Genomic DNA, 13,018 nt, shown 5'->3' with positions numbered 1-13,018 from the left:
GCGCTTCACACGGTTCTCCAGATTCTGCTCGTATTACACATTTTTACTGGGGAGTTCACACATTATCCTGCCTCAAGACAAAATATTCACTGACATCACATGACCTGTCATATCTCCAGGCTCCAGTGCTTTCTGTTCACTGTCACAGCTGAAGTACTCAATATTGCAGTGCTGCTGTGACCTAGTAACTCAGCTGCATCTTACAGTATGACAGTGATCTGTGAATAAAAAATGGCTTCAAAGGATGTCAAGAACAAATCCTTTCCTTTACTAGTAGCCAAAACAAAGAACTTGCCTTTCAAAACAAGTTTAACTTGTAATATCATCTGGTTTATTTTCTGTCAAGATCTTCTTTTCCACAGATAACTCATCTGAAACTGAAACTCCACCTATGCTGGGAGTCAGGCAGAAGTTTTATGTTCCTCAGCAGAAGACACCTAATTTACCATCTTGCACCAAGACAGTGGTCAAAGTACTTCGCTTGAAAAATTTCTCATAACTGCAATTGCCACCTGTAGCCAGGGTCTGGCGGCCGGAAGATCTCGTGCTGTACGGAAAGACAGGGCCCTCCCCCAACCCCGGGACAGCCAATAGTGTATAGACTGTGATGTAAGCAAAACGGATGTGACGTTACTCAAGCTATATAATGCCATGCCGCATGGCAATAAACGCCATTTTGCCATCCACCACATTGGTGTCTGTGTGCATATGGACCGAGCGACCAGGGGTTGGTCGCCGTGCCGTTCCTGAACCAGGTCGCCTTGCCTTTCCGAAGGCAACAGCCACCACTGTAATATCAAATGGCCCCAAATAGATGGAACAAACATTGCATTAAGCATATATATTTCCAACCAATATCAAGACAAAAACAAATGCAATCCAACAAATAGAAATGGGATGGATAGAAACCAAATCTATTAAAACCTAATAATCTTTAAATATTTTACATAAATGAATAGATTAGTGATGGAGATGCCATGTGACTATAGCACTGGATATAGGAACATGTAGAAGCCCTTGGCTTCTAGGACTTTTTCTAAAGCATAAGGTTAGACTGAAACAAGAGAAATTTTACTTCAACTTCAGACTGTCTTAGAAAAAAAAAAACAAAAAAAATGATGAAACAATGTCATATACCATCTCTTCCTGAAAAACTTGCATCTCTCCAAGGGCCTTCTAATACTTTCATTCACACAAATTATGGCAATTTCATGAAAAAAATAATTTTACAATCCAAATGTCTAACAAGAGTTTACTCCATAGGCACTTCTATCAATTAAGACTTAGCATGATTTGGTAATTTTGCACTTTTGAAGATTTATGATTTATCATCAGTTCAAGAAGAAGTTTACTGCCCTGCTCACATGAGGTCCACAGAGATTGACTTGGCACCTTCCTAACAAAAACATTTAACAGATACTGCATCTTATTTCTACAAATACATAAACCACTTGGTTTTCTGCCCTAGGGCATAGGACCCTGCCTACAGGCAAACTTTGTTAGCCAGGAGAAAGGGAATGCATAAATAGACTTCACAGAAACTCAAGATCAGGAAGCTTTTTTGCTCCCACGCATGTAAAAATTGTGCATGTAGTGTGCAAGTAGTTGTGTTTCACAAAAGTCTTAACAGATTTAGTTACCAAGGACTCTCAAACTGCACTTTGCACCAGCCCAGATCTTTAGGCTATGTTCATTGGTAAAAACATTAAAATAAGGTAGCAACTGCTGTGACTGTGGCCACAGCCTCCAGCATGTGAAATGCAAACACATCTAGACAACAATCAACCACTCAATCTAATTCAGACCAATGACCTAAAGAGAAAAAGAGAAAGATGAAGACACAAGAGGGAGAGAAAGGAAAAATGAAAAAGGTATCAAAAGAAAATGCAAATCACTAAATTTTGCAAGAAAAAAGAGTCACAGGAGTGTAATCGTTGTTTCTTCTTCAGTGATCTAGGTATAAATGTATAGTAAACTAATGGCTAAGTTTACTTTGATACAGGTTCCATGAGTTTAAAACTGTACAGCTTATTTTCTCACAGCCACCTGATGAAATCTAAACCTTAGTTTTCTAAGCAGTTTAATTGCTGATTTATTTTTGAGAAAAGCTGTTGGACATGCTAAATGACAATCTACTTAAAAACCCAAACAAACCAAACCAAGCAAAACTCCATATATAACATACAAATATAATATTTCCCAGCAGTGCTTATTTCAAGCAGATACAATAAAATCACCACTACCATTAACAGAAAAGAAGACTATGTGCTAAAAACCACTATGATTACCACAGCACTTGCACAGATATCAAGTCCAGTGTGGAAAAACCTGTACCAAATTTGATATTGACATATGAATAATTTATATGAAGTGTTTTGTAAAAATGCATTAGGTATTTTCAAGCAGAAAAATAATTGGAGTTTCTTGCTCCTGCAGGACCGGATCATCCCTCAGATTATCAAGTGCTTTTGCAAAATCAAGAAATCGGGTTTTATGTATAAAAAAAAAATGTCTCTTTGTATACAATATGCAAGATGCCCCTTCCCCAGCTAGGGACTTAGTTTTAGGCAAAGTTTTCTGAAATCTGGTTTTAGAGCTCACAAACCATTTTTAAAAAAACAGCTTCCAAACAGGTAGGGAAAATTCTAATGACACTAGTACAGTAACATGTGAAATTACCATTACTGGTACTCTGAAAATGAACCAGGGAGGAGGTTTGCTGCATTTTGGACAGATTTCCCTTGTCATATGAAATACTGTGTACACTGATACTATAAATGCAAGTGAGCCATATATGTGCATGAATGTATTCTAATATAGCACATTAGCAATAAGACAATCCCAGTGTATTCAGTCAAGAAGCCTGTAAGATGCCCAAGACACCACATCTTCTGAAACTGCAGAGCAGTACTGTCCCAACACATCAGATCATTCTTTTGCCTTAGTATCTCACATACTCTCTATTCAAACCATTTCACCTGCCTTCTAAATGACTTAATGGGACACAGTCTTCCAAAAATATGACTGACTATACAGATCCAACTATTTATTGATGATTTTGACCTTTTCTGGTAAGGATTGTAAGCACACCCTTAATTTTGACTATACAGGAGATCTGAGCTCAGCAGAAACATTCTTTAGGCATATGTTTCAGATTTTTTGGGGTGGAGCTAGTTTCATGCAAGAAAGTTCTCAAAATTCCCTGGTTGAATATGAAAAATACAATGTAGCCAGTGTAAAGTTAACTGCATATTACCATGATAATTGAACACATTCTTTTATTAAATCATGTTATTCTATTTTCAAACTCACACTAAGCATGTTGTAAAACAACAAAACAGAACAACACTGTTAAGGCAGAAAAAAACAACAGGAAATTAGTAGATTTATTCTGTGAGCATAAAGAACTTCAAGGAATACATTTTTATTAAACTTGTACTAACTGAAAGACTAAATCTACCTCTGATAAATGAAGACTACCTCCTCCGAGCAAGGAATACTGCTCTTTAAAGTCCACCTATTCTTTACTCCTTAATACATATTAGACAGATCCCTAGATTGGTAGAGGTGCTACCATATGTTCTACACAGTAAGAAAAAACTACTGATCCTTTTATTTCTACATCTTATCACACTGATATCTAGCTTTTAAAAAAGAGATATCAACTGCTTAGGAAAAATGTCAGAGCCATATAGATAACCACCAATTTCCTTACTGAAGTGGATTTCAAGTGGTAGCTATTAGAAGAAATATTCTGCCCTTTAATTAGAATAAAATTTGTTATTGATTTTTATATTTTTCTAGCACACAAGTTTGGAATATATGCTCTACACATGCTGTATTAATATTCCAAATATATTATTAGATCAATATTTATTATCATGGAAAGATATTCCACTGTAATGGAAAGTTGCTGTACCCATACATTAAAATTTAGGCAAAATACATTAAACAACACAGATATTAGTTCATGGCTTCTGTGTTGTTTTCTGTAGCACAACTCTCATGCATGTGCAATAACAACATTTAAGCTTAGAATAGCATAATCCTACTTTGTTCTGCAAACCAAAGGACTGAAAGGATAGGATTCAATTTATCTTATTCTAGACCTGTAACAGCAGCGGGCAATTAGCTTTGCTCCCCCCTTCTTTGGGCTCCCCTTGCAGTCAATGAAGAAACAGTAGACATTTATTCCTTCTTTCTCCTGGTCACTACAAAAACAGCATAGGTAGAGCTAGTGGTTAAGTATAGCTAGAAGTCTCAAGTTAGATAAGATAAACTCCACTTGAAATCAACTATACCTTTGACATTCATGCCTGTTTATTTGGAATATAGGCAGACTATTGTATTGAGGCAACTTGCTACTGAGCATGTAATATAAGGTATCTTTGACAAGTTCATGAAGACAGTGCAACAGATTGTACATAAAGTAGCACTGGTTTAGTTAAATCTGTGACAATGTTTCTTGCACTTCATAAAGTATAAAATCCTATTATGAAAGCCTCCTAAAAGAAAACTTCAATTCTCAAAACTTTAGAATTTGTTTTAAAAAGCATGCCAGCCCCTGTCATAGGGAATTGGACAATAAAGTATTACACATTTTGAAGTCTTTGATTTGCTTAAGGGGTCATCCCCTTAATTACCTGGTGGAAGGCAGTTTTGGAGCTAAACTGGCATAAATAAAAGACAGTCATAGGTACTAGATGGCTCTAAACTTTTGTAAAGTCATGTGTCAAATTCAACAGAATTATTGCTGAATCTGCAAGAGCATAAATATTGAAATATTCATGAAAATTCCTTAATCCACAGCCTGAAATTATAAACAGACTGGCTGTTTTCCCAGTTATCCATTAACTCTAGTACAGTAGCTTTTTTTTAAACTGTAAACAATGATATATGAGTCTGACACAAAATCAGGTCCTCTGCAGACTTTCAAAAGAAAAAAAGCCTCAGTCATGAAGCTAACTGCACTGCCAGAAGAAAGAAAAACTCTGACTACAGAAAAATAAAAAGTTATGTCTGTTTCTGCAGAGGAATGCAAGCCCAAGGCTACTACTTAGACTTTATCCTGTTTAACTGAGCCAGGGAACGTGCTTGCAGGTAACTGCACAGGCAAACAGTACTACGTATAGCAGCCTATTCATTTGCCAGCAGATGAAAGTCTTAAGAAAAGGCTGTTGTGTTTCTGCAGAGGTTTGTCTGTGATGCCGTATACACATCTTTCCCACACATCTGAACAACGCTTTGCCTGAGTGGCACTGAAGTACCTACATAGCTCTTGATCTAGGTCAGGCCAATTTCAAGGATCAACGCCATGACCTCTCCTGTTCCCCTGCAATACAGATATAATTCACATTAAACCTACTACAGTTTATCCTAGTAAGCCTTCCCAGGTATTCACCCTAGATGGCATCTTTTAGTTTACCAAGGCATAACAGAAACAAAAAAATTAATTTGTTAATTGTTCATGTAGCAAATAACTGCTTCCCTTCTTGTGTCCCAGCTATTCCTTAAGAGGTGGTGATCATAGCTCTTAACTCTTATTTGATACTGGTAACCAAGGATAGAGAAACAGCAATTAAAACCCACACCTTTAACAACCTGCACCCTAGCTGAATATATAATACACATAAAAATATACATTTCACTTAATCTTTATTTTTAAAATATATATTTTTATAGCTAAGAGACAGTTAAAAGTACATGCCAATTTTTGTCTCTATGGTACCATATGCTATGCTAGTAAATCTTGGATTTACAAAGAATTCACTATACTTCAGTGTGAATTTACCCAGCTATACTAACTGAAGTTCCACCCGAGATATAATTCTGTCCCCAGACACTTAACTTCTCTGGGCTGCCTTGGGCACTGTATGGTGAAAGAAACTATTAGTTCTTACATTTCTGAGTGCAGCACATTGCATTTGGGCCTAGCAGCTTCATAGAATTAATGAGTCAAAGTAATTTTCCATGTTGTTAAGCACACACAGCACCACCACTGAAATAATTCCACAGTGTTTACTGTTCATAAACCTAGGAAACAAATTACAGTTTGGTGTTTGGCTTGTTTTTTGGTTTTGTTTTTAACTAAAAACCTCATTGCACCACACTGTCAGGAGTTAATTGAAAGACGTACACTGCCCAAGTACCATTTTGTTCTGCAGGACACCTTCTGAGCATTGCAGACCTGGCCTTCTGTAATACTACATGTGGAATGCCTTTTCTCAGGCCTACACAGATGACTCCTTTAAATCAACAGCCAAACGTTTCAATTAAAAAATGACAGAGTAAATTATTTAGCAATTATTTGCTTAGCCACAGAAGTTGAGAATACTTATGACCTGTCAGCACTGTTTCTAGCTAATAGTACATGTTCCATGAAGGAGTAATAATACTGAAAAGGCTGAAAGAGTGAAAAAACTGAGAACTGGCACAATCTTTTTTACATGTGGGGTATACTTAAATCAGAATTTTTACCAGAGTACACACTATAAATTAAAAATTTCAAAGATATTATGCTTCTCAGCTCTAGAAACAAGCTCTGCTAATAATTCAACTTTTAAATTAACTTAATCTCCTATAAACAATAAAATTATACTCTCTCATTGCACTAGCACAGTTATTTTGGCTTAAAGTTTGATGGTTTCTGGTTGGTTTGAGGTTGCTTTTTAGTTTGGGTTTTTTAGTTTGTTTGTTAAGGGATATAAGTGTTGCACTGACAGACTGTGGGGGCCGAGTCCCCTTAAAATCCAATGTTTTGTCAAGAGGCACATTAAGACTTGCCACCTTGTGAGCTCTACCCTTAATTCGGATCACAGGTACATCTGAGGAGCTGTTACACAGTATCCTACAGATATAACAACAACAGCACAGACTATGATGAATCTATATAAAATGCATCATAAAATTCTGTATCAACTATTACATAATTTTAAAACAATAGTCGTGACAACAGTTAACAAGGAAAAAATATTCAGTGGTCTTTTATTACATTTATTTCCTCAATTTTATTGCAGAGTTTCAAATGCACACTAATCCTTTGGTTGTGAGATGACTCTGCAAGAAATGCTAATAAACATTTAAGTTTAAAAACCTTCAAGGAACTGATACAGATGTAGGAAACAGTCTACGTACTGTTACATGTTTTTGAGAAAATACTTTTATTTGTCAAATACTTGACAATATTCTATATTAAGATTTCCCCCACCTAAATTTAACTGTTTTCAGTTTTAAAAGAGCAATGAAGACGTAGATGGAAGAGAGCTGGAGACTGAAAACACATCCTTACAAACTTCTCCACAAAAATGTGTATTTATTAGCAACTGCTGAATATTTAGATGCCTGCTCTAGTTTCCCTTGGTTGAAACAGGGATCTAGTACAGCATCTTTCCATTCTACCTTCAATACCACTGCTAAAGGTGGTGTTCTGGCAATTGCTACAAAATAAACAGTTAAGAAAATATATGAATCAAATTAATTTTTCAGTTTTGCTGTTTTATTTACTTTGTGCTAAAGTATGGGATAGATATAGCTTACAGTGTTTACTGTTACCACAAATACTATTTGCATAGACGAAGTGCATGTTGCCATTGCATGGGGGAAATAATGAGAGCTAGTAATACCTTCAGGAATAAAAAAGAAGGTGCCGGAGAGGAAACAGTTCTTTTTTACAGGAAGGAGAAAGGAGAGGGAACTAACAGTTTGCAATACTGTAGATGTCCTTACAGAGACTAACAAAATGAAGGTATTGGAGGAATGACAAGGCACGAAGAACAATCATAAGACTGTTACTGTTCCACAAACCCTCCAGGAAGAGGACTGAGCAGAAGGGTAGAACCCGTGCCCCCTCCTGACTGGAGAAAATGCACTGAAAACTGTGATACCATGCATCTACATAAAGAGCAGAACACACACAAGAAGAATCTTAAATATTAACCAGAAAAGATAATTTAAAAGTTATGAAAGAAACAGCAACAAATAGAAGCAGCATAACAAGTTTAGAGTACCCTAGGAGTCTAGTATTTACTTTTGGAAACTTAACCTTGTATTGTTTTTCCCAGCAGTGCAACTAAAGTGAAGGCTCTAAGCAAAACTACAACACAGTCACTTAGCAACAATAAGACAGCAAAGTCAAATAAGAACCACCCTATACGCAATTTAACAGCCTCCTAAAGTCACACCATCTATTCTTATTTTTTTATTAATGTTTTTGAACAAAAATAAATATTTTTTTAATCTCAAAATGCAATGCAGAAATATGTGAGCTTTATCTTTTTAAGTAACTGTAGGGAAAAAAAACACAACCAAAACCAAACATTGTAAAACCAGGGATATGAACTGACTAGAATAGTTAGTTCAATTTAATTTTACTGTAAGACTTTTTATTTAAAGAAGCAATTCAGTAAATCTGGGAAAATATTAAGTGCCAGAAGGCATCTCCTATGCCAGTAGCTTCATGATGTTAAACAGTCTACGAACACAACAGGCCTGTAATTTATGCTGTACTCATTTTGCCAAGTACTGCATTGAACATAGATATTTTGTACTTTGAAACAAGGGACATTTTGTCTGAAGCAAGCAGCCTTGACTGTATGTTGTAATAACTGGTAAATTGTGATCTCAGTGTTACATTAGTAAAATTATGTTATCATACAATATTAATATGCTGTACTTTCAGTGGTTCCACCCCATCTGAGAACACAAAGCTTTGAATCAGATGGAAACACTGTGTTGTAGTATCTTACACCATTACAGCTTCTGACAGTTTGTTCTGTCCAAGTTCAAATAACTGTATCTATTACCACTGTGAATCAGCATTACACTCTCAAATCGCCTGGGAATCTACACCTTAAATTGAAACACTCAGCTTTAGTTCTCCTGACTACACACTTGTGGGCTTTGCAATTATCTTCTACTATTAAGTGATAATCCATTCAAAAGGTTTCTCAGATTATTTTGTTGAAGAAATCAGAACTTTGTGCTCTTATTTGGAATTGTTAGGATTGAAAATTTTACTTTTTATTAAAGACATTAATTTGCATTTTATTTACAGCTTCCAGAAGTATTCTGCCCAATTCACTGCAATGTCAGCTAACCACTGGATTGTCAGGATATGACTTAAGTTACCCTATTTTATTAGTAACATACCCTGAACCATATGAAAATTTTATTTCTTGATTGTTTATATAAATATTGAAACTCTCTAATCAATACATTCAATGTGTTAGTACTGCTGCTTTGGTCTGCTATACATTAAGTTCGTAAAACACCATGACAGACAAAATGTACAAGAAGTGAACAAAAAAGAAAAACCCTTTGTTTTATTACCTGTTTCAATTTCCCAAATATAAACTGAATCATCTTCACATCCAACAATCAGCAGATTTTCAACAGGGTTAAATTTTATCTTCTTCACAGGAAAGAGATGCTTTCTGGCATGTAAGAGACACACTCTTTTCTGGAGGTGGAGAATCGCTACTGAGTGATCACTGCACACACAGCACACTATGCTGTGATCTTTTAACTGCAAAACAGAAAGAACTTCTGTTTCAACACAATGACCACAGTCATAACCACATTTTAACATGTTGCCCAGTGATTTCTTTCCCGTATAGAGACACTTTTGGGGTGTTTTTGAGACATCATTCATTACAGTTGTACTTACTCTGTAGTTTTCTGGAGATCGCAAGAGCTCTGTCACTGGACCAGACTGCAGACTAAATTGGTGTAAAATGTCTCCAGTAAATATATTCCAGCAGATCACAACAGAATCCTGCCCACCAGATAACAGCCAGCTTGGATCAAATCTTACTGACTTATCATGTGGATAAAGCAAAGAAGTAACTCTGCTACTATGACCATTCAGAACCTTATAAGGTAAATTATCTGAAAGAAGATGGTACATAAGTTATTTTTTGTTTTGTTGGTTTGTTTTTTTTAAGAAGTTCCATATTTTACAGTACATGTGCTAAAAGTCAGGAGACTCAAAAGATTAAATGCAACAATCCTTTATGTAGGATCAAAGAATTTTAGAAAAAGGTCTAGAATCTGAACTTCATCTACTCAGATGCACTCATTCCTTCAGGGCAATGACCTTCTAGAAAGTGACACAGATGACTACTGCTCATACTGTGACATCCCACATCTCTTTCAGGTGACTCCACCTGTACAGCCATTCCAGGACTCCTGACAGTGCAAAGCACCTTGGTAGTACTGAGCTGTGATCTGATAGATCAGCCACAGAGGGAGAAAGAAAATCATCATCTCCATTTTCCTCATTCAATCCCTGAGCATCACTGCTTATGTATGCAGTCTCCTGTGCTTGACTGAGATGAATTTAGGCAACGTTGTTAATACCTACCTTTCAGCAAAGTTATGTTTTCTAGAAGTCTTGCTCTTGCAGTTTTTAAACCTAAAGTTACAAAAATTTTCCCATTTTCACATCCACACACAAGCTTATCAAGACTGGGTATGTATACAGAAGAACTAACAGCTGCACTTTCAATTCCATCTTTAAATGCACAAAGATGATCAATAATTCCCTCTGACATTGAATGGTGTTTATCAAAATCATCCTGAAGAGCCCATTTTGCTGTAATTGGGATCTCTAGAAGGTGAGGAAAAGAGTTAGGAATTTTATTATTTTTTAATTCAAAACAAAGTAAAAATACAAACACAACAAAACATACATTTTCATCTAATCATAACTTCCCCCCAACTTGCTACTTCCTGGCAACTGAAAGGCAGCAGTTGCTATTCCAACACTAGGTAACATCTCACTCAGTCCTTCCTTTTATACCTCCCTGTGAACAACCATAAACAGGACCATTTGCAATTATGGGAAGATGGTAAGGAAATAGGAACACTTATTTGTTAGCCCCAAGAAGAATTTCTAGATACTCATCTTTGTTAGTGTCTTGCTCCTTCAAACTACAGGTGATCATCACACAGTGAATGAATGAACATCACTTTCTAATGTGAAAATATTTTTATAAGAATTTAAGTTTTCATTAAAAGTGACTTAAAGATATCATTAAAGAGACTGTATCAAGAGCACAGAATCACCAGACCTTTTGGTGAACCATCAAGTGTTGACACAGGGACATCAGGAATATGCCACAAGGTGATCCTTCCTGAAGCTTCACCAGAAAAAAGAACCTTATAGAAAGGCTCCTTTCTTTCATTCATGAAGCCCATAACAAAAGGAAAACTCTGCCAAAAGTAACAGTAAATCAATACGCTGATACAAAAAAGGTTGACAAAATAATGTAGTAATTAATTGCAAATTCAAAGGTTTTGTACAGCAAAAGCTATAGAAATAAAAACCAAATAATATTGTATCTGTCACTAAGTCCTTCTCACACAAGGTCTACTCTGCCTGGCACAAGGCCCTTCGACATCACCTCCACTTTGCCAGTCTCCTTGGCCAAGTCTACTTCCCAAACAAAAAGTGGAATGGGAGGGCTCCCTAGGCTTACTGTCTCTAAATAGCATCTGTCTATCAATAGCATCACCAGCATATAAAAAAATGGTAGCCTAAGTACCAAGATCAGGCTGAAAAAAAAGAGTGCAGCGAAACACTGAATCTTCACATAAAAACAAATTCAGTAAAACTTCAATTATGACAGTTTAAATTGCTACAAATAAAGGTAAGAACTATGCTTTTACATAGACAGGTAACAGTCCGTAACACCAACATTCAGTGACCTGGAAAATGTTAGATAATACAGAGGCATAACAAACAGACTTAATGACATCTACCTAGCTTTGTTTAGTAATGGCCAGACTTATTCCAGTGTATTTATCTCAGACAAGCATCATTATTTTATTCTCCCATAAAGACCTAAAGTCTATAGGTTTTCTTTCCCTGTAGGTATAATGCTACATGTAGTTCTATATCACTAATTCAGTAACACCCAAACTGAGATAATCTACTGACGACTTGTCAAGAACATCCTTGTTCATTTGTTATGTAAGTTTCATTCTCATGTATCCAAGCAGAGAAAAAAAAATAAATCATTACATTGTCTAAGGGGAAGCTTCTATTTGCTCAAGGTCCTCACAAATGTCAAGAAAATTAGGAAAGTTCAGGTATGTTTGAGTTTACATACACCAGGCATGTACTTCAGAAGTGGATGCTTATGTTTGTGTTGTGTCTTGGAGCACCAAATGAAGATTTTTTTGTGAAAGTAAATGGGCAGACATGTGCAGGAGCACAACAAAACCCTTTACACTGAAAAAAACAAAAGCACACCCTGTACTGTAGATTCTGTGGATGAAAGGTCATCAGCACAAACTGTTTTGTTCCACACCATCACCTTTACTTTCATCTTGCAGACACAGATTCTTTGTTTGCTCCTTCAAGATATTTTAATAACATCCCCTTACCCTGTATATGTTTTATTTACAACATTGAAGTTTGGGAGTAAATTGCACAATAAGCAACTGTACTGTCATGTGGTTCAGTTTGTAATTTACAAATGCAGACCAAAACAGATCATCACATATGCAGTTTTGTTGTCTCTCAAATCTGCTATAAAAATTTTCAGGTAATAACGTAAATATTAGAAAAGGTCAGGGTACATTATTTTTAAAATATATACTTTTTTTGGGAATCATATATGAGCTTGCTATCACCACTGTAACCCTATTATTTGCTAAACCCTGTGGTTTGGACATTTTTTTTCTCCCATATCTGACCTTTTGGCATCCTTCAGCAGTTAGCCTATCTGGTTTTAGATCACAGCATTTGGGGGAAAAGCTACATGGTTTGTGTTATTGCCCTTCAACTGAAAATCAAATCTGTCAGGCCTTGCAAGGATATGCAACAAAGATGCTTTCTAAGAGCCTACAGTTGCCAACAAAGAGAACTATAAAGCCTCATGTATGTATATATTTGACAGTATTTCTAGTCAGCTACAAATAAAATACCTGTCTCCTTTGCATATCTTCAGGAACTGTTTAAAGACCTTCAATTCTCATGCAAATAAACAAAAAATCTAATGCACTTGCAAGCAGG

At 36.0% G+C, this 13,018-nt stretch overlaps 1 protein-coding gene across 1 annotated transcript in view; it reads right to left on the bottom strand.

Moving 5' to 3' along the window:
- Positions 1–13,018, bottom strand: part of WDR72 (WD repeat domain 72) — a 95,392-nt gene that overhangs the window by 70,238 nt on the left and 12,136 nt on the right. Inside the window, exons 9-12 of the mRNA XM_051628323.1 lie at positions 11,070–11,211; positions 10,361–10,606; positions 9,665–9,885; positions 9,328–9,523 (exon numbers count right to left, since the gene is read on the bottom strand). Coding sequence (XP_051484283.1) covers positions 9,328–9,523; positions 9,665–9,885; positions 10,361–10,606; positions 11,070–11,211 — 805 coding nt within the window. The remainder of the gene's footprint in view (positions 1–9,327; positions 9,524–9,664; positions 9,886–10,360; positions 10,607–11,069; positions 11,212–13,018) is intronic.

This window comes from Apus apus, chromosome 10 (genome assembly GCF_020740795.1).
Source record: "Apus apus isolate bApuApu2 chromosome 10, bApuApu2.pri.cur, whole genome shotgun sequence".
Classification (NCBI taxonomy): Eukaryota; Metazoa; Chordata; class Aves; order Apodiformes; family Apodidae; genus Apus; species Apus apus.
The sequence above is the reverse complement of the archived record's forward strand: the minus strand, read 5'-3'. Positions and strand labels throughout refer to the sequence as shown.